This window comes from Chiroxiphia lanceolata, chromosome 22, assembly GCF_009829145.1.
Source record: "Chiroxiphia lanceolata isolate bChiLan1 chromosome 22, bChiLan1.pri, whole genome shotgun sequence".
In the NCBI taxonomy this organism is placed as follows: domain Eukaryota; kingdom Metazoa; phylum Chordata; class Aves; order Passeriformes; family Pipridae; genus Chiroxiphia; species Chiroxiphia lanceolata.
The window spans coordinates 6,996,781-7,024,735 of NC_045658.1; the positions used below are offsets into that span (position 1 = coordinate 6,996,781).

A 27,955-nucleotide genomic window follows, 5' to 3' on the forward strand; every position below is an offset into this window, starting at 1 on the left:
AGTTACTAAAATACAAATTATTTTAATAAATTAGGAAATATTTATATTCCATATCAGTAATGCTCTATTCTGTTTCTAAAGAATTTGAAACTGCACTAAAATCTTCGTCACACGTGGGGAATTGTTAAAAATTTCCCCCTTCACTTGAAACCAATTTTTTGCTCTGTAAAAATGGCAATTCTTAAGACTTGCAAGGGGTGCTCCTTTCTCCTGTGAAATATTTGTGTTTGACACATTATGCACATACATTAAATTAGTGGGAATCAGCAGCTGTAGGGATCCATCTAAAGCCATACGGTGTGTGCGAGGTGGAGTTATTTTAAAATCTCGGTTTTCCTGCCCGGTGCCAGGGCCTTTATTCTGTGCTCTGCCCAGGGCTCTGTGTCACAGCTTTGGAGGGGCTGAGCCCTGTGTGTGCGTGCAAAGCGTGTGTGTGCATGTGGCTGTTGTTTCTTTCTTCTCCAAAAGCTTCACCACAGTAGGCGAAATGGATGAAACACAGAAAAAGAGAGACAATAAATAGTTTCCTAACCTGGCTCGGATAATGGAGAAAGTTCGTTAGATTTATTAATCCTCATTTTCCTTTGGACTGTCAGGCTTAGAGTGACAGTAAAAAAGCTTGTGACGACTTTGGCTAATTTGCACTCCATTCACTTTCTGCTGAAAACCCATCAGGATGACTGAAGAACTGCTCTGCAATTGACCTCATTCAATGGCAGAGTGATATACTGGGAAACAGGCCAGTTTGCACAATGCCCAAAAGAGCAAATTGGACGGAATCTTTGTTCCTCTCTTTTTTCCCCTTTCCTTTTTATGCCAGTCTTGCTCTAGTTAAGCTCTCTCATTTGTTCCAGCAGTAGCTCTAGGGCTCAGGTCACCCTCTGGGGCTGCCACTGCAGGTGATCGCCGGGGCCGCGCGTCCCGAGGGAGGGAGGGGGGGAAACGCTGGAAGACCCTGCACAGAGAAAAGCTCTGGGACGTCGTTCCCGGCCAGATGTTGGGGGACAGGAGGCTGGTTTTGTCCCTGCACCCCCAGGTGCTCACACAGGCCGTGTGTGCACCCACGCCAGGAGCCGGCTGGAACCCGCAGGCTGGGCTGTGGTGCTGCTCTTTGGGTGGGGGATCACAGCTCGTGGTGGTCAGGGCAGAGCTCAGGGAGCAGGGGCTGTGCTCATCCTGCAAACTCTGCCCTGTGCCCTTTCCATGCACACCCAGCACAGCCCAGGGGCTGCACTCTGGGAAAACGAGGCAGGGTTGGAGCGGGGAGAGAGCTCCTTCACAGGGCAGGGACAACTGTCCCCTCAAACCAACGTTTAATGTTTTATGCAAAAGAGACCCAGCCCTGAATAAGAGTCTGAGTGGGATTAGCACATGAACAGTCCATAGTCTGGCAGATATCAGATTTATCTGGGGCAGTGGAGAAAGGCAAAACAATTTGAATTTGAGCCCGAGAGGGGGCTGGTGCTGGTTTGGGTGGATTCTCTCCCTCTGACTGAAATTTCTGAAACTGCAGCTTCATTTCCAGGTTTCATCAAAAGTGGGTTTTGTGCAGATTTTGACTAGTAAGACTGATACTGATGTTTTTAGCAGCAGTAATTCCAAGATGTACTGTAGAACCTGTCTTCACTGGTGTACCAAAGGTGCTGTAACTCCCTGCCAGAGCAGCAGTGGTGCTTCCCTGCTCCTCATACCTCACACAGGCCAGTGTGAAGCTCTCAGGTGGTTTTTAAGCACTCTGGGGACAGTCTGAGCTCTGTCCCAGCCAGCAGCTTTGATCTTTCTCTGCAGAGGGCAGGCCCAAACAGACAGACCTGAGAGAGCAGTTCAAGTCAGTGTAACTTGGCCTTGGACACTTCAAGGGATGGAGCAGCCACAGCTTCTCTGGGCAACCTGTGCCAGGGCCTCCCCACCCTCACAGGGAAGGATTTCTCCCCAATATCCCATCTAAACCCACACTCTCAGGTTGAAGCCATTCCCCCTCGTCCTGTCATTCCAGGTTCTTATAAAATTTTCCATCTTTCCTGTGGGCCCCTTCAGGTGCTGGATCCTAAGGGACTGCAGCCATTTGTCACTGTTCTTCTTTTTGAGTTTTTCTATTATACACTGAGTATTTTTCAGTTTAACACAAGAAAAGGGAACCTGGTGACTGTGGCTTCATTAAACCTGAACCACTCAGCAAGACAAGAAACAACTTCAGTGACTGGTTAAGCTCACTGTGGGCCTCTGCTCCTGGAGGGGGAAGGTGGGTTTGCTAAAAAAAAGTCAGTTAAGAGCCACACCAAACTTTCAGTCTTCCCAAAACATCTCTGGCTTTTCAGTGCATGGGCATTTTTCTGACCAGCATCAGTACTTCTGATTTATCCACGTGAGAAAATAAGAGACATCCAACCAAAAGGACAGGATTTAGGAACCTCTCTTCTCTCTCCTTGGTGGTACCAACCCATCCCTCCCCTCGCACCCAGAGAGGCTGGATCTGCATCTCAGGGTTCACTTTCAGGGAGATTTTAGGCTCCTGCAGGAAAGTTGCTGCTGCTGCTGCTGTGTTTAGGTTTGCGTGTTTGGGTTTTGGAACTAAACCAACGGGTGGAGACCGAGGAATGAGGGAAAGAACAGAGGAAGCACCAAAGCTCTTTCTACCAATATTTTTTTGGCAAATGTTTGCATGGAAAGGGTTCCATGGACACAGCGGGTCTGGACGTGCAGGATAAACCCGGACAGAGGTGTGGGATGCTCCCGAAATGCCCCATCACTGGTGGGTGTCTCTGCCCATGGAAGGGTCTCTCCAGCTGCTCTGGGTCCCTCACAGTGGATGGGTGACTCCAGCTCTGGCCCTGCAGAGTCACTGGCATCGTTCTGCTCTTCCCTCTGTCATCTCCTTGCCCTCCTCCTTCTGGTGCCCTCAGGTCCTTCCATTTCCCCTTCTCTCTCCATCAAATTCTGCCCATGTCCGCACCCTCATTAATCAATGTCAAGTCACAGAGTGTGCAACAAGGGCTGTATTCTTCCACTGCCCCCTCAGCCCTCATACATCCCATTGTTCCAAAAAACTGATTCAGATGGCAAGAAAACAGCCGATGCAGCACATAAAAGAGATGAGACAGAAATGAAAAGAATCAAGGAGGGGAAAAAAAAAGAGGAGGCATTTTTTTCCCCTGAAACACTCGAATAAATACTCGGCAATGATAATTTAAATTATTCATACATTTATGAAAACATCCATTGAAAAGTGAAGTGTATGATGCTCTTTGTCTACTTTACTTGTCTCTTGTTTGTGATTAACCTTTACTGTAACTTGGGCTGGCAGTGCCACGATCACAAAGACCAGACTTTTCCTTCCATGGGAAAAAATGTTTCATCGGATCCAAATGAAAAATTAAGTGGAGGTATTTAGTGCTGATGTGGCAATTTGGTGCAAAGCATTCACGATGCAGAATTATCCGTGTCTTTAGTCCCAACACTGCCTATGAAAAAAAAAAATACCAACTAGACAAAGCCAGCTTTTAGCAGCGTGTTCCCTTGCAGGGGAGTGTGACATGGATTCTACTCCCAGTCCCATGACGTCCCTCAGGAGCTGCAGAGCTCGACACCACTCAGTGCATGGGGTTTGCTGCACTCAAGTGAGGAGGGTCTGTGTGTGTAGGAACATGTGCAAACACAGCCTTAAAAATCAGGAAGTAAAAAAGCAACTCCGTTATTTTAATTACAGCTCCCAAACTATGGGAGAGTTATTAATAGAGCAGCATTAATAATTCCATCAGAAAATGTGAGCTATGTGAGACCTGACAGCCTGTGAAAGTCCAGAAGAAATTTCTTCTGCCTCTTAGATAGACTTTTTTTTTTTTTTTCTCAGTCAGTGCTTTAATTTAAAAAAACTCAGTTTGGGCAAGATGAGTAGCAGAATGTTAAATGCCAATAGTGATGAACAATCTGATATCAGAGATAGAAATGGTAACTTGAGAGGTTTTGGAAAACTCAGATCAGTGGGGGTTGTGTTCCTTTGCTATATCTCTGCCATTCTTCCGGGGGTTTTTGCAGAAACCAACAGAAATAGTCAAAGCAAAGCTTCTCTTATAACATTTGTGTCGTGCTTGTAATTCATCAAATTTCTATCCAACTTCCAAACCAGAAAGGTCTGGATAATGTCATATAATTTATAGATAATCATCCCAACATTTTTTATTCTCAAGTGAACATATTTAGCCCTGCAAATATGCCTTTCTGCCTTTCCATAACTAGTTGATTACGTGGGAGGGGGAGCCATTGTCTGGCAGTCAAAGCCAAGGGATTTTCAGCAAAGCTCTGGTTACTCTTCTGTTGACTCTGCAGTTGACTCTGTGTGTGACCTTGGCCATGTCACTGATCCTCTGAATGCTCCACTTCCTTCTGGAGATGGCCAGAACAGTTTTGAGCACATGCAGGAAAGTGTGTCTGGAACTTAGGGAGGCATTTGGAGATCTCCCTCCCAGGAGGTGCAGTTGGGTCCTGGCAGCTGAGACAAACAGTGCTCTCCATGGTGGGGTTTGTTGGGCCTCACTGTGATGCTCATTTTGGGGAGCTGGCACTTTCTGTCTTGCCTTTTTCAGTCTTCCACTTTTGTAATTTGTTTTCTAATTTTTAAAAAATTTTTCCCCCTAGGCTTTCTGTACAAGAGGAGTCTCAGAGGTTTTCTTTGCATTTATCTTGTCTAGGATTTGCTGGGTTTTGTTTAATGCTGTCTCTGGATTTGTCCTTTGCTGAGGTGAAGCATTTGCCCTTGTTTCAGCAGAAAACATTTTCAGTAAATCCACTAATGGATAAATCTACTAGAAGAGGCTGTCAGCCATAGGATGGAGTATTTATATAGAAAGTGTGGTGGAAAACTGTGTATTAAAAGAGGAAAGAAGCTGGAGCAAAAGTCCTAAATCAAAGTCCTGGCACTGCACTGTCTTGGTGTGTATTTCTTGCTAGGCTGTGATTCCTTCTTCTTGGAAATTATCCAGAATTTCCTGGCTCAGTGGTCTGGGATACTTTTCAATATACTGGATATATGGAGCAGTGGGCAGACTTCAAACAGGTCTGAGATTTTTTTAGGGTTTGGAGAGACATCCAAAATAGTGGTTCCCTTCCTCAGCTGATTTGCATAAATCCTCTTTTGCTGCTTTCAAGCCTTTCTGGAGTTCCTGAGCAAGGAGGCACCAGATCCCTCCCTCCCATTCACACTCAAACCAGGTTGTGTTTGGGATCTGTCAGCAGAGGCAGAGCCCAGAGGAAGGAGCCTTTGCCCCTGAGCTCTGCTCTCTCCTCCCTCAGTGAGTGAGTGAAGCCGTGGCCGTGCAGAAGCCAAGTGACACCTCCTGGCCCTGGGAGCTGGGGAAGGATCATCTCCTGCACACCCACACCCAGAGAACACCCCCCAGCCCCTCAGCTCTAGGTTTGGATGTCAGTGGTGCGTTTGGGTTGGGTTTTTCCAAGCACAAAGTCATCCTGTTGTTTGGTTGTCCGTGCCCATGGCGTGCAGGTAACCACTGCACAGCTCTGCTGGGCTTTCTGGACCAGGGAATTAAATACATAGATATATCTCCAATATATCTGTAATTAAGATATACACAGTGTGTGTTTTAGGAACCCTTCAGTACAACCCACTCCCTCCATGGCCCTTCCAGGGCAGGGTGGGTCCCGCTCAGCCCCGGCCGTGCCCCCCTCCCGCAGCCCCCAGCACACTGTGCCCATAGAAGGTTTGGAGATGCCTGGTTGTGCAGCACAGCCGCCTCCCACCCTCCCAGCCACCACTCCTGGGCTCTGGGAAGGTAGCCAAATGCCACTGAGGACACTGGAGCAATAAATCATCCTCCTTCCAACATCTGCAGGCCCCAAAGGCGAGCCCCTTGCCGATGATGATCTCGCCTCCCACCCCCTGCTTTTTATCCTGTCCCTCGCTGACAAAACACCTATTGTCACAGCCTGAGTGAAGAAGAGTCCTTTTTCCCTCACAAAGGCCCTCTGAAGCCAAGTTGTGAGCTGCCAGGGAAGATGCCGAGGGCTCGGCAGGGAGTCTATATCTCACTCTTTTTCTCTGTAGTTCATACTTTTTCTCTCTCACGGGGGTCACCCAAAGCCTTTCACTCCGGCTTCATATTCACATAAAGACATCAAGAAAAAGAAAAACCACACCAGAAAGAATTATTAGGCATGGCTGTCAAATGCTTTATGGGGGGGTGGGGGGTGCAGGGGGGGAAGAACAGTAACTCTTTATGTGCTGGCATTGTTACAGGAGCTCATGTACCACTGCCCGGGTGCCGGGCAGGAAGGCATTACATGCCTCAGGAATTACTGGGGCATTAGACTGAAATATTGCATTGCAGCAGAAGGGCATTTGTTTTCATTTCTAGCTCTTAGCAGGTTTTTCTGGGTTCCAGGAGGCTCCTTCCCAATCCTGCTTTCTTGAGGAACTTTTTTTTTTTAAAGTGAAGAATCTTTCCCGGCCGTTATTTGGGTGCCACGTGAGCTGCAGGGATCTGTTTAGGATCCAACAGATCAAACTGTGCCCAGCCCATTTTTGCACGGGGAAGTTTAAAAACCCAGGCACTGTCCCCACCAAACCCTGCCCAAAGCACGGATGTTTCCTCGGGAAATGGGCAGAGCTGAATCAGTGCAAAGGAGCTGCAGGGAGGGAAGGGAAGGGAAGAGCCTCCCTGCCCTCTCCTTAGAGCAGAGACCTGAGCCGGGGCTTCCACTCAGTGTGTCCCAACCCACGGGTTCAGAATTACAAAACTGCCCGTTTGTGGCGGATTTCTGCTGGAAGGAGTTCCTGAGTCTGCTGCCCATCTCTCTGCACCGGCTCCGAGGGAACTTTGGGAGCTGTGAACTGAAGGCTTCGCAAACAAATCGCCTGCCCGAGGTTCATCCAGATGCCACGTCGCCGGGGATGGGTTTAACCCTTTGAAGTTGTGTCCCGTTCCTGTGCCTGCTGAGAAGTGGGTGAGCTGTGCTGGGCACAGCTTTAAGAAGATCCTGCTGCCCTGGAGAGGAAGATAAATTAAAAACTTCATTTAATCCTTTGGAAGGCTGAGACTGTAAAGTTAACAGTCGAGTAAGCTATTAAAATTTACAGTGCAAGGCATCAAAACAGAAGGAAAGTGCACATGGATAAAGTTTAAAGCATCCTTATAAAAAGCCGGAAACCTAACACTGCATTCCTACAAATTATTCCCTTAGCAAACATTTTTATTTCCAATTAGTAAAAGAAAAATTGCTAATTTGCTGCAGTTGGACAGGCCTGACGTCTCAATCTGCAAAGTGTCAGTGCTGTGAAAGGAAATGTTTCACACTGTGCTGGAGAGAGAGAGCGGCTCTAAAGAGGGTCAGGGCATCGGGCCCAGAAACCAGATTGACTGGCCATAGTGCTAAATTACTCACACAAGACAGACATTGTCTGCAGTGCCAGCTCCAGAGTACTCACTTTCTCATTCTTTCCCTTTTTTAGTTGGTGCTTGTGGAGGAGGTGAGGGGGTGGCAGGGACGGCAGGAGGGGGCACGGCAGAGGAAAGGGAGGAGGGCTGAGTCCAGCAGCAGGGAAGGGCCTGGGCTCATCCTCTGCTGCTCTCTCAGCACCCAGACCCCAGTGGCTGCCAGGGGGTGAAGCCCCCCCAGTCCCTCTGGAATCGTTTGGGGAACCAGTTGGTCCAACCAGCTCAGGTGGAACTGGTCCATCATGCACTGAGGTTAATGTTGTACTGGAGTTAAAGAATCACACCATGGTTTGGGTTGGAAGGGACCTTAAAGCTCATCCAGTGCCACCCCCTGCCATATGCAGGGACACCTTCCACCAGCCCAGGTTGCTCCAAGCCCTGTCCAACCTGGCCTTGGACACTTCCAGGGATGGAGCAGCCACAGCTTCTCTGGGCAACCTGTGCCAAGGCCTCACCACCCTCACAGGAAACAATTTTTTCCTGCTATCCAGTCTAAACCTACTACTGGAATACCTTGATCAGGCTGTCTGGATCAACAGACAGGCTGGTATTTGAATTTAAGTAATTATTATAATAATTTTATTAATCAGGTATTAAAAAAAAAACCCACCAAGACAAGGATCAAGCTCACAAATAATTACTCCTTTATGAATTACAATCTTATTATCTGCCTGTGAAAAAGTTTCTGGTACTTTTAGTTCCTTTTGCTCAAATTCTGTGTATTGTGAGGACTAATGGGCTAAAGACTGAGCAGAAGGTGGGAAGTGCCTGAGCTTTAGACATTTTCTGATTCCTTGAGATGGGCAGCATGTGGCAGCACTCGGGTGGGGAACAGGGATGAACTTTCTGCTTAATGAGCCACTTGCAAGTAGCATTTGTTTTGCTGGTTCCTCTTGTAGAGCAAATTCAGGGTGCTGGACAGAGATCTTCTCTATCCTTTCTCTAAGGAGTCAGCACGAGGAAAGTACTGATTTCTTTGGGCTGAAAAATCTTACACGTGGGCACAGTTCCACATAATGTGCTGGAGGAGACCAGTGCTGTTGGTTTTGCTGGGAGGAAGCTCTTGCACCTCGGCATAACAACCCCCCGGCCCCCTTCCCCACCAGACAGGTCCTGGCTTTCTTTCTGCTGATAATCCCGCCGGGACCTTTGTTTTCTGATAAAACTGGATTCCACTGGAGAAACCTAAACACATTAGAGGCTCCATTACATCCTCTGCATCCTTCTTAAAGCCTGCCCTGTGCTTCCTGAGCGTTAAACTGAGCAGATGCCTGCTGGGTTCCTCTGTGGCACAGCCCAGCCGTGCCGGTCACTGCTGATAGCTGGGCAGCTGCCCTGATAAGGCAGTGACATTTCCAATGTGTCCCTATTAAAAGAGGGGAAAAGGACCTTGCCTTTAGCCAGACAACTCCAGAGTATGAGTGGGTTTATGGTGTCGAGAGTGAAGATGCTGTTCGGAGGGGTCAGTTTGTGGCTCTCAGCAGGCAGTGATTCGTGCTCCGATATGGAAACGGTGCTGCTCAGGGAATATGAGGGAAAGGAGAGGGAAAAACCAGTTTGTTTTGGGCTCCAGGTTTGAATGTTACAGGCTGGAAGGCCAAATATGTGTTTGCTTTTTGAGCTGGGCTTTTCACAGGGCTTCTGCCAGAGCAGGGAGCTCCGGCACTTTCTGTGCAAAACCAAGTCCAGCGAATCCAAGGGTGAGTTTCCTTGGAGGAGGCACATCTGAGCCTTTAGTACAGGAAGGAGAGCAAAGGAGAGAGTGATTCGAACTTCTGGGATGATTTAGGAAGTTTTTGTTGGGGCTGGGTGGAAGCTCTGTGAGCCGTAGTACTTGAAGGAGTAAATAACCGCTGCTGCCTCCAGCCCAGTTTGCCTGTGCTGGGACAGAACTTTGCCCTGTATGTTTTGAAAAATTAATTTTAGGAAGAATCTTGGATGGGAGGCAGCAATAAATATTTTTCCCTTTTTTTTTTTTTTTTGATCACACTGCTGCTGTCCAAAGAATGCAGAGTGGGGAGTGGAGGGCTGAGCCCCTGGGGCTGCCGGGACAGCGCCGTGACCCCACGTGCGTGGGGCTTCAGTGAGGAGGGTGTTTGTGGGCTGCAGGGAGGGGACTCACAGTTCACAAGTTGTTCAGGGGGAAGGAATTTGGTTATCCCTCAAATCAGTGAAATAAACCCCAGCAAGTGGCCTTGAGTCACTCGGTCAGTTCTTGTTTGATGGTCGGGCAGTGAAAGGGACCGAGGGCGATGTGGGTGTGCAGACAGACACACAGACACACAGCCCCTGCCAGAGCCAGGCAGGGCAGCACGAGGAGCCTGAACACCCCGTTCCTCCTGTGTCCCTGTACATGGGCCTTTTTGCTGGGTTCTGGAGGGCTGGAAGCTGTCCAGGCACTTTACATATGCAAACACCCTCACCCCCGAGCGCTGCTCCCCCACAACGGGCACATTCTGTCAGCTGGTCCCTGGTGCCATAACCTCCACCACACAGGGTCACTGGGAATTTGTTTCCTGCATCTGGAAGCCCTGGATGTGGGCTAAGGAGGGAAGTCGGTGCCTTCCATCCTATGGGGTTTCCTGCTGGGTTTTTTTGGTCATCTTTTTTTCTCCCCTCCAGGCCTTTAGTGTCATCCTTAAGCCAAAAACATCCATTCATGTTCTCCACAAATTGTTGCCACAATTACAGCTCTGTGTGGCCACACAGGGATCCTTTGGAAACCAGATGTCCCATTTTCTAACCTCTGCTGCAGGGGTAGTGGCTGGCCACAGACACTCTACAGTACATATATTTATCTTTTTATGGAAATAGCCTGGATGTCCAGAGACACCAAAGCAAATTGCCTTTGATCTGTAGCTTTTAAAAGAATTTGTCCTAATTCCCTGTTGCTTGTGGTCTTTCTCACACTGTTTTTTTCTCCTTGAGATTCCCAGTTCAGTGACCCAGCACTGGCTGCCCTGGTGTGTGGTTGGTTGTTGTGGGGATCCACATGTCCAGTGCTGGAAAACATGTTCCAGCAGCAGGAATCTTCCCTGAAGCCTCATCTTTGGCAGCCAGTGCAGGTGCTGTGCTGTACCTGGGAGGAGTCCTGCCCTAATCTGCTCTTATGGGTCAACCAGGGTCTAACACTCTAAAAGGGGACATTTAATTAAAAAAACAGGGAGTTGTAGGGGTTTTGTCACTTGTTCTCCTGGCCCAAAATGATGTTCTGATGAACCCAAGCTATAGAGAGGTGATTTTTAACTGGTAACTCAATTGACCAGATTTCAGCCTGGCTCAATCACCTTCTGCACTCTCGGGTGCAGTCAACATTTCTGAATGGAAATGCTGCTTTAATACCCACCCTTACACCTCCTGCAGTTTGCCTTGGCCTGTGGGTTCCTCTCTGAAGTTGGTCCCATCTCAGTGTTTCGTGGACTCCTCACCCATTCAGAGCTGCAAAGCCCTCTGGGCTCTGCCAGGATGGAGGTGGAACGTGGCAAATGCAGGGCCAGGAGCTGGACTTGGATGATCCCCGTGGGTCCTTTCCAGCTCTGGGGATTCTGTGGGTCTGTGAAATGTGAAATGGTTCATCCTCACCTGAGCTGCAGGAATTCTGCTTTTCTTTTCTCCCTTGTTTGCTCCGGTGGCTCCGTCCCAGCAGAGGGGACAGTGACACTCCTGCAGATAAGCCAGGCTTCAAAGTCTGAGCTGCTGTGTGTGCAGGTCTGAGCTCACTGGGGCCAAAGGTGTTTGCACCTGGGGAGGACTGGCAGCCTTATTGTTAAGATCAGGTCCAAGGAGCTTGGAACACCATTTCTGAATTCTGGAGACTGGGTGTCCTGTGTGTAAAAGTGAGACAGGGATCACCCTCTGTTCCTGGGCTCACTGCTCAGTCACTTATCTAGCAAGGTTCTTCCAGGCAGACTCATTCATCTTCCTATTTTTTGTGGCAGTTGGGTTTTTGTCCGAGTGCTTTTGATAATAAATGGTGGAAAACTTGGTCAGGCATTGTGTTGCCCTGGGAAGTTCAGCCACGAGTTCCCTACCATGGAGCTTCCCTGGGATTTGGGAATATCAGACGAGGGGAATAACGGAGAAAATCTGAGTGTCTCCAAGTCAGTGGCCTGTCAGCATGGAATTTAGTGCCCATGAGAGTGGTGGGGTTTGTTACTGAGATTCTCTCAGTCTACCTGCTTGAAGAGAAGCTTTACACGAGTTTGGAGCAGCACATTAAAGAAATTTTAATGATTTTTCTCCTGCTAATTTCTGGCAATTCCCAGAACATGCATCCCTTGCTGAGACTGTTGCCTGGGTTTGAGCCAGATTTGCTTTTTGGAACAGACTGGAACAAACTGTCCTGTGCTTTGGAGAATGAGCAGCAGTGGAAGGTGGTCCTGGGTTGTCCAGCCACATCAGGCTTTTCTTCCAGGAAATCATCAGCTAAAGGTCACCCCGTGTCCCCACAGCCAGTTAACAAAAGCCTCGTTTGTGAAGCAGCTGCTGATTATCATTGGGGAGCAAATGTCTTTGAATTTTATAGCTCCTGTTATCTGAAACTAATAAAAACACAATGCAGTGACGAGCCGAAGGTCATCTCATCTCTGGTGAGGCAGGTAGTGCTCACAGAGCTCAGGGTTATGCACAGGTTTTGTCTAATGCAGTCTGGAAATGAAAGTTTTGGAATGAAGGATGTAAATCAAGGGTGTATCCTGTCCTCCCAGACTTTGAAGTTTTCCTTTTCTATTTTCCCACATTGCTTCCCACGGTCCAGAAGACACCAGTAAACAATGTATTTCCAAGTGGATCCGGTGCCATTTCAGCACACCAAGCACTGGAATGGTTGTGAGCCACCTCTGAAAAATCAGATTTAATAGAAAATGTGTTGAAAGAGCCCAACCACTGACCCACCTTTCAGGGAAGCTGCTGTGCCAAGTGCAACGTAAAGAGACAGCAATAAATCACCCTGCTCTGCCCCTCAAATAGATAATCAATTTAATTGAAAGCATCAATAATCATAGTTTGACATTTATTACCCTCTGGATGTTTTATCTTTTAGGCAGGGGACAGCGGGGCAATGATGGATGCCAGTTCTGCCACGGAACACAATTATGTGGTGCAAGGAAAGGGGTTTTATATTCTGCAAAAAGGGAAAAGCAGTCCAGTTCATAATTGAACCAGATTGCAGGAAACGTGGTAAATAAATGCATGTAACTCACAGGCCTGTAACCTGAATTCTGCTGCTATGGCTCGTGAGATAATGTTGCAAATACTGTTTTTTGTGTTCTTTTTAAGTGACTTAGGACAGAAAATCTGCAGGGCCAGATCTCCCTCTGCAGAGTAGCAGCTCTTTTTGGTTGGTTGGTTGGTTGGTTTTTGGGGTTTGTTTGTTTGTTTGTTTTTAGATAAAACCCAAAAGTAAGGCTGAATTATCCCTTCTTTGGCTGTGTTTCTTGCTTTGTGCTCAGCTGGTCATTCCATTGTGCACCCTCAGAGGGGAAACCAGTGTAGATGTCACCCAGGTTGTCAGGACAGTTACAGAGGTTGTGTGGACAGAGGGACTGAGAGCAGAAAAGGGATGGGGATGTTCTCTCGTGCTCCTTTCCCAGTAAAGCAGGGCTGTTCCTGCTCACCTGCAGAGCTGATTCCATGCAGGATTCCTGCAGGACAACGCCCAGGGCAGTGCCTGGATAAAATAATGCCCTGGCTGTGTCTGCTGGGTGAGTGTGGGGCTGAGCCCTGCCCAGCTGTGCTGGCACGTCCTGGGAGGTTTTCAGGAATGTGAAAACCCCAAAGCTCTGAGCTGGGGAGCTGTGGAGTGAGTTACTCCAAAGCCCTGGATTGCCTGGATTGGTTTGGATCACGTGCTCATCGTGCATCAGTCAAAGCAGGGATTTCACCTTTTTACTGTTGTTCTGTTTCAATAGCTTTGACTTTCAGAGCAGGGAGTTAAACCCTTGGTACTTTCACCAGCTGGTAGATCCTGCACATGTTGTAAAGTTCTCTTTACACTTCCTCAGCCCCCAGAGGCTCAGGGTGTTGGGGAAGACGAGAACCAAGTTTATGAGAATGTTCAAGTGCTGTTATGTTATTCCCACAAAGCAGCAGCTTCCTTGATGGCACACTGAGATTATTTGGTGAGTCAGGGTCTCTTAACTCTGCTCACATCAGTGATTATTTACTTTGGGCTGGCAGTCACAAAAATGCTTTACTTCATTAAACCCTCTTCAGTGGCTTAAACACATTTCATTTCCAGCAGCTGGTGCATTATGGACATTTCTTTGTCTATGATCTATTGGTGGTGGTTCTGAAGATGTAAACAGAAGTGCTATTTGGCAAGATGGTGTGTGGAGCCATCTTGTAACCTCAATGTTCCTTTTGGCACGAGATTAAAAACTCCTTGTAATCAATGCTCGGGGCTGGATCTCCCAAGATTTTCCTCAGAACTTTGCTTGGAGTGCTGAGTAACAATAAGGGCTGTGTGTGCTCTTCAAAACCTTTCATGAAAAAAGGTCCTTTTTTTTTCCTTTTTTTTTTTCTGATGCTGTTCTGAAGGAGCTCCAAATGTAGAACCCAGTTTAATTCCAATAGCAAATAACTGGGGTTACCAAGGACAGCATATGGAATTTTTAAAAAATCTCTTAGCCAATGGAATTGTTTAAAAAAAAATCTCCTGGCCATTTCAGCTTCCTCCAGGAAAATCTTCTGCAGAGATTCCAGAATTGGCTTGTCCAGGGCCACCATTTGTCTCCAGTACAGTGTTGATACAGAGGAATGTGGAGCTGCATCTGGGACCAGCTGAGGGAGGCTCAGCTGGGGTCAGTCTTCCTCTGCTGCTGTTTTGGAAGAAGAAAGCAGCAGGTTTGAGTTTCTGAGGTGTGGATGTGTCCCACCCTGTGGTGCAGAAGCTGCTCTGGCTGGAATGCAGTGCCTGGGGTGGGGTGGAGGAGGTGCCTGTGACATCTGCAGGGCTCCAGCTCGGGAGTTCTCAAGAGACTTGGGGCATCCTTGCACTGCTAACCAAGAGGTGTCAGCCTTCTCCCTGAGGAATTGCTTTAAAAGCCTTTGAGAGGCTTCTGAGGGATTCTTAAGGTTCCGTCCTTTCTAGGACCTTACTAGAACAGGGAATACAAGAACAATACCAGGAAGAGCAGAAATATGGAAATATTGTCAAATATCAACAAGGATAAAAGCTCTCTCTCCCACTCTTGAATTCTTTTTGCTGCTTCTGTTTTAGGAGGTTTGGAAAATGGGACCAAACCATGCTGTAACCATGGGTGTGATGTCTCAGGAGCAGTTTTGTGTCCTCAAGAAGTGAAAACTGTTTGTTTCCTTCCCAGCTCACCACACACAGCACAAGACATGATACGCTGGCATAGATTGCTGTTGAGAAGTGATTCACATTTATTGTTTATGCCAGTGCTCTAAAGATGAACTATTACCTTAGGTTAATTTTTTTTTAGCTAGTAGTTGTAATTCTCTGATTTGCCTGTTCCTGAGATGTGGCTGCTTTACAACCCAGCTGCAAACTGCAGTTGTGGGCACTCAGCTTCCCCCTAAAGCTCTGGAGCTCCACCCACCCTGTTATATCATGGCCTTGGACACCCTAAACACAAATTCCTACCTGTGGAAGACATCGGCTGCCCGAGAAAAAAACCCAAAGCTTATTTCCATTTGGACTCCCTGAATTCCTGTCTCCAGAAAATGCCTTGAAATTGCCACCCACTCTCTGTCTGTCTGATTAAATAAAATATTGACCTTTTCCAAACACAATATTATCATTCCAAGCATAATATTATCCAGTTCGGTCTGAGATTGTTTCTCCAGCTCTTAAAAGGGAGCTCACCTGGCACCCCTATCAATTCAGATAAATAGCTCTGTGTGCCTTTTAAATAAAAAGCTGATTGTGCCAATGTCTGAAGTTGGGCTACAGAATAATTTCCTATTAACTTTTCTTTCTAGAGAGTATCATTTGCTTAATATCACTTCCGAATAAAGGGGGACAAAGTGCCCTTTTCTGTCCCTCTGTTGCTCTTTCCTTGCACGGTGTCACCACAGGGAGTTCCTCTCCAGGTTGACTTTCCAGCTCAGGGTAAGTCCTTGCTCTGACTTTGAGAGCATAAGTGGCACAGGGTGGCACAGCAGAAGCTGCTCCTTGAGGTTAACACAGAAAAGAAAGACCCCAGTGCAGAGAATTCCTGTCCTGTTCAGAGCCCACCCAAGGCTCTTCAGATCTTCAGTTTCTCAAACTAAATTTTGCTGAATTAAATGAGAAGTAAGTGATGTAACTCCCTTCAAGCCCCCTGTGCTGGGCTCCCGTGGTGGCTGCACTGGTCACCATCTTCTTTTCCTCTCAGGAAAGGTTATCCCTGCAGAGGGGCTCTGAACATCTGGATCTTCCCCCAAAGGCGCCGGACTCGGGCGTCCCCTCGGCAGCCTCGTGTTTCTCTCTCAGTTCTGGGGCTTTAATGGGCCATTTTTCTTCCTGCTCCAGGCTGACTGCAGGTGACCTTGTCATGTTAAAGTGACAGTTGGGTTATCCTGCTGATGGGTATCAAGCTGACATATCCCATCCCCTCTGTGGGAGTGCCAGGCAGGGATGCATTCCCAGACAGCCCCACTCCCCTGCACGGAACCAGGGAGCTCTTTGGGGCACGAGCAGCAAAGCCAAGCTGCTAAATGAGACAGTGCATTTCCCACTTCAGGCTCTGGAAGCTGGTGGGAATGTTGCCCTTCAAGTGTGATTAATGATCCCAATCTCCAGCCCCAGCACAGCTCTTTCACTTGGTGCACGACTGGGGCCGCAGCGAGGGCTCTTACTGGGATGGAACTGGGATGGAACTGGGACCAGCTCTAAACAGAGCTGTGCTTTACTGAGCTGGGGCTTGGCAAATCCTGGGTGTAAGTTCAGTGAGCTGCAGGTTGGCTTTTATGTTTGTGCTTGTGACTGGGCATGTGGGGAACTGAAACAGTCTGAGAATGAGATCTTGGATGATCTTGGAGGTCTTTTCCAAAATGATTCTGTGAAACGATTCCGTGATGAGCTGCACGTGAATCCCCCCCAAAGGGAGGGATCAGTGACTGGCAGTGAAATCCTGAATGATTCCAGGGACTGGAGGGTGTCTTTGCTGAACCCACTCCAGCACCTGTTCCCTTTGAGGGTGTTTTCTGAGCCACCCTGGTCACCCCAGGTATGATTGGACACCGAGGTCTGAGTGCACTGTGTTGCTTTATATGGATTTATGTGTCACTGCGTGTCCTGGGTGGAAAGGCTGTAATTTAATATGAGGTATGAGCTCCTCAGCCAGAGCCCAGAGGTCCCCATCCGTCAGCCCACGTGTGTCAGCGCTGCCATTACGAGATGATGAACAGCCTCTCTTTATTTACTTATGATTATTACTGAGCATCCCAACAAACAGCTTATCAATAGGTGAAGTACGGAGGAAGTTCGTTTATACGACTCTGTCAATATCAAGGTCATTTTTATAACTAAAAAGGGTCGAGAACAGAAGATGGATGGATTGTATATGCCTGGATTTAACCATCCAATCCATTTACATCCCCACAAACAGCCGAGCTTTATCTGTTAACCAAAACATTACACTTCACTCCTCAAGATGATTTTTGCTCAGATAATAAATGGCTCTGGCTACATTAAGTGATTGTGTGATGTGGTTCCATGACAGAGAGAATTTAGAGCTGATGACCTTAAACTTCCATCCTGCTGCTATTTTCTGTGTGCTGGGAGGGAAGATGGGGCTGGTTTGCAGTTCAGAAGCACCTTGTGTCCCAGGATCTCGTGCTTGATTCAGCAGAACAGGCTGCCAGGCACGTTCCAGGGCTGAGGATGAACAAACTGAGTAAATCAGATACAATTCAATACTTGCAAATTCTGTTTTAATCCTTAGACTTTATACACTGCTCGGTGCCAGACATAGAGAGGTGTCTCAGCTTTCCAAGATTTCAGTTTTAAAATGGAATTTCCCTGCAGGAAAAAGGGAGTTGGAGATAGTATTTGTAAGGGGATTTTAAAAAGAAAATGATTTATTGTTTCTTTTTTTCTCCTGTGTGCTGTTACATATTTCTTTTCTGGGAGGTCTTTCACAAAGTGAGGAAAATACCAGACTTAGAGGCTTGTGTTATTAATTGGGGCTTGCTCTGCATTCAGGGATCACTTGTCTGCTGCCAAAAGGGGGTGCAGTGGGTGTGCACTTACTGTAAAAATGTTCCTCTCCTCTCCAGGGTCCTTAAGGATCTCAGCCATAGACTCACGGAATGGTTTGGGTTGGAAGGGACCTTAAACACCATTTATTTCCACCCCCCTGCCAAGGGACACCTTCCACCAGCCCAGGCTGCTCCAGATCCCACCAGCTTTGGGCACTGCCAGGGATGGGACAATTCCCAGCACTTGGCAAAACCTGTTTTCTTCCAGTGGTGAAAGTGAAGAGCTGGTTGTTCAAGGTGATGTTGGGTTACTGGGATGGAGAAGGAGAACAGCGAGAGGTTCTGTGTGGCACCAGAGGAGAGGGAAATGATCCCCAGCTCGGACACAGGGACACAGGGACTGAGTGAAATATGTTTTCTTTTAGCAAAACTGCCAAACTCTCAAGTGAGTTTCTCGTGCTCATTAACACTGGGCTTTAAGAACCCGATAAGAATGCAATATAAAATCAAAGAGCCCCTAAAGACTGCGAGATTATGGTTAATGCTCTCCTATCACCAGGCCCTGAGTGCTTGGCAGGAGAAACGGTGACATTTCCTAATCAGTCCCCTCTCGTGTTTGTCTTGGCCGAGGGTGTCGAGTCCTCAGCTCATTGAAGTCGCTGCAAATGCTCCCCATTAGATCCTGTTTGACTTCCTGGTGGTTCCAGTGAACTCCATCCCAATGTCACAGAGCAGTTCTGTCTTGAAAAATGAGCGACACAGAAGTTGTGATACCGTGGATGTAAATCACGTGCTTATTTTCTTTCTTGGACTCCTTATTCTTAAGCAATATTTTGTTCTTAAACACTGATTTTTCTCCACATTATCTACCCCTGACATTTCCCTGCACCTTTCTGGGTCCGTAGAAGTTTGTTCTGTGGGGTACAAACCTGCTGTTTCATACTAAAGGATGTTCCTTTCATTTGAACCCCTGTCCTGGGTCACTGTAAACTGTGTTTTGTTCTCCTGAGGTGGGCAAACAGAAAGGTCTGAGCAAGTGCAGAGGTGTTCCCTGCAGTGGATTTCCAGAAATTCTGGGCCGTGGATCTCTGCTAATTTTGCACATTTTTCCTGCAGTGCTGCACCACCTTTTTGTTCCCACTTCCAGCTGAAAAATAAATGGTTATAAAATGGTGTGTGGAGAGCACGCCACGGCTTTGGGGCTGTTGCTGGTCCACAAACCACAGCTTGGCTGCTCTACAGTGTTCCCAATTGTGCTGGGGTTGCCCTTAGCAGTGAATACTTGGTTTATTCTTTATCCTCTTTTCAGCCCGTGGCTTGTTTCTTGCCAGTCAGAGCAGTGCTGTTCATCCTCCTTCCCTCAGCAGCCAGGAAAGGAAATTCTTCCTCTCAGAGAAGAGCTTTTTCCTCCCTTTCCTCTTAATTCCAGGCACATTCACTCGAAATTCCCAAGGCAGGATATTGAAAATTTCCTCAAGTTAATAGGGTTCACAAATTTACCAACTACAGAAAATGCAACATGTTGATAAATTTTTGGCCAGAGAATTGTATAAAATCCCTGTATTTTAACGATATGGGCAAAGGAACAAATTCCCAGTGCTGAAATGGTTTTCTGTGGGTTCCCTCTGGTTTTCCCATGGATGCACATCACTGCTGTGATGTGGCTGTGGGGGCTGTTGGCTGCTGAGTTTGAAAATATATGGGTATATATAAAGAGCCTGGAAAAGAGAAGCTTTGGGGTGACCTAATTGGGGCCTTCCAGTCCCTGAAGGGAGCTGAGGAGAAAGATGGAGAGAGACTGATTGCAAGGGCCTGGAGGGACAAGACAAGGGGGAATGGCTTCAAACTGCCAGGGGGCAGGGAGAGATGGGACATTGGGAAGGAATTCTTCCCTGGGAGGGTGGGGAGACCCTGGCACAGGTTGCCCAGAGAAGCTGTGGCTGCCCCTGGATCCCTGGAAGTGTCCAAGGCCAGGTTGGACAGGGCTTGGAGCAACCTGGGACAGTGGAAGGTGTCCTTGGAACAAGATTTCTGAGGTCCCTCCCAACCCAACCCATTCTGTGAATCTGTGATAATATATTTGGAGTTATAAAGAGTCTCTGTGTGTGTCAGAGCCAAGCCCTCCTGTCCCAGCAGCCAGCTGTAATTCAGATTAAGTTTCCCCAGCAGTCCCCCCCATCCCAGCCCTGTCTCTGAGGAGTGTCCTGGGCACGGTCATTCCCAGGGACACTCTGGAGCTGCAGCCCAGAGCACTCAGACTGAAGGGGGATCCCCATGGAATACCTGCCACAGGTTTTGGTGCTCTGTGCTGGAGGGCTGGGTCCCACAGGGTGCTTTGTGCTCCTGCCCTCTGCCCAGGAGAGCACTTATGGATGGAGACATTTGTGTTTCAGCTCATTTCACTGATACTGCTCGCCCAAATACCTGACTGGGCTGGGGCCAGCCTGCTCAGGAGTGGGCAGGATAAAACTTTTAAGGGAATAATTAATGGAAATTAGGAAAAACAAGATTTGTGGCTTACTAGCAGCGTTGTCTTCTGAGCTGGAGTGGAAGAGAAGTGCAGGGAAAGGTGTGAACATCTGAGCTGCTCCCTGTGCTGGACAGGAGAGGTTCCCCTGTGCAGATCCACAGTTGTGTCCAAATGGTTTTACCTGCTCAGAGACCACAGCCTGGTCAGGGCTGGGATGGACACTGTCAGCTGCAGGATTGCTCTGCTGCTCAGGCTGGTGCTCAGCAGCACCAAGTGCCAGAGCTCAAGGAGTGTCTGGACGAGGCTCTCAGGCACATGGTGGGGTTCTTGGTGCTGCCCTGTGCAGGGCCAGGAGTTCTGCACTCTGATGATCTTTGTGGGTCCCTTCCAGCTCAGGATAGTCTGTGATTTTATGATTCTATGACCTGAGATGTTTTTTAGAGCCACACCAAGCTGACTGGGAGGAGCTGTTTGCTCTGCACGTCGCGTTGTTCTCCAGTGCTCCAAGGGACTGGTGTGGTCACTGCACTGCAGCCAGGCAGAGTCACTCTGCCATTAACTCAACTATTAACAGCACAAATTAGGCACAGAAGGGTCACAGCCTGTGATTTCATCTGAAATATTAATGTGAACTTGTGTGCAAGTAGGAATCAGAGGCCCTCAGCTAATTTAAGGCAAAGTGAGTGTTTTCAAGGCAGCTCTTTCCATGAACCAGCTGCGTGGTGCTCCCTGAAGAAGAGGCAGGTTTGAGGCAGTGCAGGTGGCACAGCCCATGTTGCAGAGCTGGCAGTGATGTCCCCATAGTGTTGACCTGGGCAGGATGGCTTGGGAAGGGTGAATGTCAAGGGCAGGTGCCCAGGCACTGGTTGAAGCACTGAAGTGCTCATTTAGCTTTGTCTTACTGACACCATTGGTGTTGTACCGAGCTCTTACTAAAAATTAACATGAAAATGAAGACCAAGTTATTGGAAAAAGTGCTATTACCTGCCTACTGACCTCTGTGCAATTGCTGGGCATTCTCTTCTCTTTCCAGCTCGGAGCAGAAGTGTAAATACCTCTTTAAAATCAAGATTCTCAGAGGTGCAGCAGGGGCTGGTTCCACTCTATCATCTTCTTTGCCTTCGGGGTTTGCTGAATGCATCAGGCCATGCCTATTGAAGTTTTGGTTGGGTTTTTTTTTTTCTGAAATGACAGTTTATCTGAGCTCAGGGAATGAATGGATAACGTTACTATTTACATAAGCTCATTGTGATCTGTCTCGGTAATGTAATCAAATTAGGGTTAACTGCAGCTGCAGAATGCCAGCTTGTAAACTGTTTTTCAAAAAGAATCACATGGTGTTACTTGACATGTTTAGTATACATTCAGGGGGCTTTGCAAAAATTATAGCACATCCCCAACTGACGTAACTGAGGCAGGATTGTGTTGCCACCAGTTCCCTGGATCCAGGAAAGGGAAGGAGGTGAAACCCATCGCCGGGGCAGATCCACCTCCAGCCCAGTCCCACAGCACAGGCTGCTCTGACGTGGCTGCTGCTGACATGTTGTCTTTCCCTTGGCTAAAATCAACATATCAGTTGATAGAAAAAGCCTGTGGTGTAAATTCTGAGTACATTTAGGAACATCTGTGTGAAGTGCAGGAGTGCAGCCCCCAGCACACGTCCAGCACTATATTTAGTCTCACGGCATTCGCACAAGACAAAGTCCAGCCTGAGCTAAAATTACCCAATGAGTAGATTTTCAAAGTATCTTTTGTTATTCTTATTAATAAACATCACATCTGGAACTCGCTTTCCCTCCATCTCCCCTTCCCCTTCAGTGAGGAGGTGCCATGTCCATCCCACATTGCATCACCCCCTTCTCCTTGTGCCTGGAGAGGGATCTCCCAGGGTGTGCCAGGGTACCTGTGTGACTCCTGAGCTGCTGTCTGACCACACTGGTGCTGTCACACGCTGTTTATTCCACACTGGGAACGCAGAAGAAGAATTCTGAGGTTTCCTCCACCCCCCAGGAAGGTTTCTGGGGGCTCAGTCAGAGCCCTGGCAGCTGTTGGGCAGCAGCAGGTTTGGGGTTCTGGCCTCTGTCCCTACACACACACAGACACCCCACCAGTGCCAACACCATCCCTGTGTCAAACTGTCAGCCTGCTCTGCTGGCTGGGGAAGTGGGACATTGAGGGCATTCAGGCTGTGGGCCATGGCCCAGCCAGGGCAGATGGTCTGAGGCAGAGCTCAGTCCCACACTGTTTCGTTTTGGACATCTTTTTTTAAATCAGGTGTAAAGAAAGGACAGAAAATATAATCTAACCCCAGTTCTTAGTCTCCCACCGCTGCTAAAAGGCTTTTTCACACTCAGAATCGTGGAATCCTTAAGGCTGGAAAAGACCTTTAATACCCAGTTCAGCACAAGCACCGTGATCCCCATTAAATGTCCATGTTCTGAGAGTTTGAGCGTGGAGAGGCTTCCATTGAAGCTGAAATTCTTCATGAAATCAGGGTTTGTTTCCCCAGAAGTTCCGTAATAGAAGAAAAGTCAAAAATCAGCCATTTTTGCATATTCTGGATGAGCAGTGGGATCAGCACCACTGAGGGTTTCTGCACAATTATCATTTTTGAATAGGCATGAAATAATTTTCACAGGAATTCTGTTCTCTTAGAATTTTGAAATTTGGGATCTGCTACGAATTGAAAGGAAAAGGAAAAAAAAAAAAACACTTTGAGGACCAGAACTTGCCCCTTGAGCACAGCTCTGTCCAAACCAACAAAAGGAAGCTTGTGTTGGCATCCAGATCCCGACTCAGGAATTCCTGACTCTTAAGCCTGTTTATACAGGACTCCACCACAGCCCAATTTGCACTTCATTTGAGTTTTCTTTCCCCTCCACGTTTATGGTCACGTTGAACGGGTGGATTAAGCATCTGAACGCACAGATGTAACCAATTGTTATTTAAAGGGGTTTAGCAGATAATAATTGCACTTAAGTGTCTTCATTTGGAGGCAGCAGCCTCCCACCGAGGCTTTCCAGTCATTTAGCATCTGTATTTCATCTCTGGAAGCTTCGTGGCCTAATTCTCCAAAGGTTTTGGGGTTGCTGGTTCCCGGGGAGAGCTCGGGAGCAGCCAGCATTCCCGGGCAGGTAGGGGACACTCCTGGCTGGCAGGATGGATAGTTCAGGAGGGATAGTTCACTTCAGTGATTCCCAGGGAGTTGTCAGTGTGTGGATGAGCACAGGGACAGGAACACACAGGTTTTTATGGCTCTGGGATCCACCTCCTGATCCCATTTGCTCTCAGCTACTTTTGAAGCCGCAGTTTCAGTGTCTGCAGGGCTGGTGGAAAGCATGGAATGGTTTAAGGTTCTTCCTTTCCTTTTCTCTCTGGTCCCTTCCCATTTCCGTCCCCTTTCCCTTCCCTTCCCTTGCTCCTTTCTCCTTTCCTTGTTGTGTTTAACCTCGGCCATCCCCGCCCCTGAGCCCCGGGAGCTGCTCCAATCCCCGTCTGCTCTCTCCGGTCCCTTCCCGGCGTGTTTACCCTGCCGGGGTATCCAGGGTGATGGAAAGTTGAGGTACTTGACCTCCCCGAAAGCCTGCTGACCTGGAGCTAATCTGAGGTGGAGCACAGCAGCGATTTAATGACTTGTTCCCCCACACCTCTGCTGGAGGGGGAATTAAGGAGCTCCCTGAGCAGCCGCCGGGAGCGCTGGGGGGGCCGGAGCATCCCGGGGGCTGTTCCTGCTCCAGGGCCCCCATTCCCTTAGTGCCCATGTTCTACACCCCTGCCAGCTGGGGAAGGAACACGTGCCAGCCAAATGTAAGGGAATTATTTAGAGAAGCTACAGAAAACCTTCAAATACTGATCCTGACGGGTCCCTCCCACCCCAGTACATTCTGGCTCCATGATTCTATAACAGTTCTGGTATCAGCCCTCCATCCAGCTCCCAAAATGGCTGGGTTACTCTTCTGCAGTTGAGAGTTTTGGCCATTATTCTTTATTATATACCATTAATAATTTATTGTTGTTGATGTTGTTGTTGTTGTTATTGCATTATTATTGATAATTTATACATCTATTATATTGATATATAATATAACTATTGTATCGATATATGGTATATGACATTGATATATATTGATAATAAATATAATTGATAATGTTGTTATTATTATCTTCATCATTATTATAATCATCATCATCACAACCACAGCAATCATCCCTGTTATCTTGTAACAGTCTTAGTTGTGACTCAACTCTCTTTTGTTTCTGTTCTGTTTTTCCCCAGCAAATACTGACTGATCCTGAGGTGACCTCCCAAGAGGGCAATATAAAAAAGGTAGGATGTGGCTCAATCTTATGTGACTTGTTTTATTCCCTGGCTCTGAAATAGACCTGAACCTTTTTTCTCACGTTTGTCCCAAAGTGTGTCTGTCACAATAATGTCATAAAAGTTTTCCAGTATTTACTGTTGCTGTTTTGGATCAAGTGTTGTGGTTCTATTGGCGTATTCTGCTGTCTTTTTGTGATTCCAGTTATTATGAAAGAGAAAATAATAGTTTGAGGTGTTCCTTGACTCTGCTACAATAGAAACAGCTGCTGGTCCAAATCAAAAAACCTCATTTACCTCTTTTCCAGGAAAAGAAAATGTTGGTCCTTTGTTAAAAGTGTTAAATTTTTGGAGGTCACTTCAGTGTGTAAATGTGGCTTATGTGAAGTCTAAGGGAAAAGGAGTAGAATTGTGAAAGGGTAAAATTTAGCTTGTGTGATGTGTTACTGGTGCTTTTCATCACATTGCGGTGCTTGAACTCTAACAGTGACCAGAGAAAACGTGTTCCTCAGTCAGCCCAGCTGTAGAAATGTCTTCACTGGAGCTCTGAGGCAGCCTCAGCACGACATATTTTGGTAGCCAGGCTACTGTTCTGCTTGGAGTTATTCTCAGAAGCACTAAAATGAGATATTTTTTTTTTTCCATGTCTATCTGTTGGTTAATGGCTTCACTAATTAAAGTGTTACAAGTTGTGTTTGATTAGAGCCTCTTGGATGCTGGAGCTGGTGTGTCCTCATTTAAATAAGGAGTTGTTTGTGGTTCCTTTCCTATGCAGTTGTCTTATGAAGGATATTCACAGTCCTGTTTGTAAAGTTTTTGGAAGTGGGAAATGTTTGAGACTGGAACTTGCCACAGCTGCCACTGCTGCTCCTGCAGCGTCGCTGCTGCTCCTTGACTCAGGAAGCTAAAAGCAAACTCCTGTTTCACTCTGGCAAACAAAGTGAAATGTAATACTTGTCAGGCTCCAAAGTTAGGTTGGGAAAAGGTATTTAGAGGCATGTCCAGTGTGGACTGTTCTGTTCTTACCACGTACAAAAAAAGCAGGTTTTATTTTCGCCAGCCGGGCTCCCAATGGGGAACATCCTCTGACCACGCAGTGACCTCAGGAGGGACCTGTGGCAGCAGAGCTGAACTTTTTACCTTGGGCATCTCCATAACTCACAGGGTGTCTGTCTCTGCCTCTGTGGGATCCTTTTGTCTGGACAGACGTGGTGACAAGGTGGCAGGTTCTTATTATCAAACGCACTTCTCACGAGGGTGGAGTGAAAGCTCCGCTGGCTCTTGTGCAGCCTTTAATTCCAGTATCACAAATGAACTCTCCATCCCCACCTCCAGAACGTGCCCTAAATAGAGCAGGAGTTGTGTGAAACAGGGTAGAAGGAAACAGGAGACTGGCACCTTTACATGTTCAATCCTTGGGTTTGTATTTAAATTTCATTCCTTTTATTTCAGGGGAGACTGTTCCAAAAACTACAGGTCTTCGTAAAATACCATGTCCCTAAATATTTTCCTGTACTACAGATATAAAACTGGACAATTATGATACTTGACAAGGGGGGAAGGACTGGCCTTCCACTTGTGTCTTTTAAATGCATTGTAGAGAAGCACTAGTGGGTTTATGAGGTGATAAATTTATTGAAGGATGGGCAATAGGGTTTTACAGCTGGGGTAAAGGAGGTCAGAGCAGTAAGGTAAAGAGTTCAAGTCTAAACTTTATGGCTTGTGAAAAGACTACTGTGAGACAGCTTTTCAGTCAGAAGAAAATGAAAAATAAAGAATGAGAAATCATTCTGGACATTTTTTGTGGTATCTTAAAATTGTTTGGAAGGAGCACTCTGGCGTTTGGCTCCGGGGGTACAAAACCCTCCTGGGAGCAGATTCCCTCTCCCAGCCTCTCCAAACCATTCAGCTGTCATATCCCTGAAGACACAATAGTTGAGATTTGACTTCAATTTATTCCTGTTCCTTCAGAGATAAGTTGGTGGCGAGAAGGTGACTGAAGACAAATGTGAATGTGGTGGGTGGGCTGATTTAAACTGGAGCAGAGGAAACTGGAGCTGCAGAGACCATCACTGCAGTGGCTCCTTTGCTGTATCACAGGTTCAGAATTGGGCACTGACAAGGGCTAGAAAGAGAAATGAAAATCTGGAATGCAGAGAAAAAAATCTGTAAACCCAGGAACAGGCAGAGAAGGGAAGGCGATGGCAGTGAGAGGGGTAGGAGGATGTGCAGGAAGGAATCTCAGCTTAAGAACTGATCTAGAATTATCTCTGCTGTTAAGCTGCTGTGGTGGTGGGGGAAGCTCTTTTACATAACTATTCATGAACTGAAAGGCAGTGAGAGGCCTGAAGATGTAGCATAGCAGAGGTTGTTATATGGCTCATTTTTGGCTTGGAGCAAAAAAAAAAAAAAAAAATTTCCCACTATTTCTGGTATTTTTCAGTTTGTATTCCTGTTATTTCTGCTGGGACCACTAACACCACAAAGCTGATTTCTTTGTTAGTGGTTGTCTGGCAGGAATTAATATTTCAATATTATCAAAGGACCCGTACCCAGGTTCATTTTCTGTATCTGTGCTGTGCCATGGACTAAAACGTGCTGTACTCCTGAAGAGTTCTCTCCTTGTGTCATCTGTGCTTGCTGATATTTAGTTTAACTTGGACAAATATACACGAGCTCCTCATCCTGATTGTTTAACTTTAAATAGTCAATTGTGAAACCAACACGAAAATAGGAAATTCACTCAGAGCTGTGCCCAAAACATGAGTTATACCTGTGGGGGTATCGTCCCCTGGTCCCAAATGCCTTTTTCCCAACCCATGTCCCTGCAGTCTGTTTATTTTGCTTAGAGAGCAGCTCCTGTGCTCTCTCCTTCTGAATTTTCTGAGCTTCTCCGCTGCGTTTAATAAATGGGAACAGCAGCTCGTTGTCGTTGTTTTCAGCATCGTTGTCACTTTGGCTTTAACTTGGAGCTGAAAGATTCCGAGTTCCTCTGGCAGGAAGGGAGGCCAGTGTCCCTCACACAGCCCAGGTTTTTGGTCGGTGTGTTTGTCTCTCCTCTAAGAGTCACTTTGGCTGAGGGTTGGAGAAGGCTGGGGAAGGATCTGTGTGAGCACAGAGCTCCCAGCCAGGCTCCTCTGGACAGGCTGTTTTTCTGACCGTGGTGACAAGGGACCTCAGGGACTTCTCTCTTCAGTAGACTCTCTATTTAGTTTCTGTTTACTTAGAGGGAATAGCCTGAGGGGCTACTGGAGAGAAAACATCTGTGGGAGATAATCTATAGAGTTATCTATCTATCACTCTTGTCGACCCTGTCTCCCTTGAGAGCAAGCTGAGAGACTTGTAATAAAAAGGCATTGCTGAAGAGGCTTTAGGGACAAATAAAGAGACATGTTAAGGGCCAGCTGAAAAAGGATAGAAGACATTATTAAAGCTCAATAGCCATCTTATCAAAATCCAATAGGATAGGCATTTGGCAAAAGGCTTTAAATTTATTCTTTGACTTTCTGGAGAGCTTGAATTTATCCATTAACAAGAATGTGCTGCACAGGGAGCGGGAGATGCTATCGGCTT

At 47.2% G+C, this 27,955-nt stretch overlaps 1 protein-coding gene across 3 annotated transcripts in view; it reads left to right on the plus strand.

The window, feature by feature from the left end:
* Positions 1–27,955, plus strand: part of PRDM16 (PR/SET domain 16) — a 262,940-nt gene that overhangs the window by 111,269 nt on the left and 123,716 nt on the right. For all 3 annotated transcript variants that reach the window (XM_032709186.1, XM_032709187.1, XM_032709188.1), the window contains exon 3: positions 24,341–24,391. In XM_032709186.1, the coding sequence (XP_032565077.1) occupies positions 24,341–24,391 (51 nt within the window). The remainder of the gene's footprint in view (positions 1–24,340; positions 24,392–27,955) is intronic.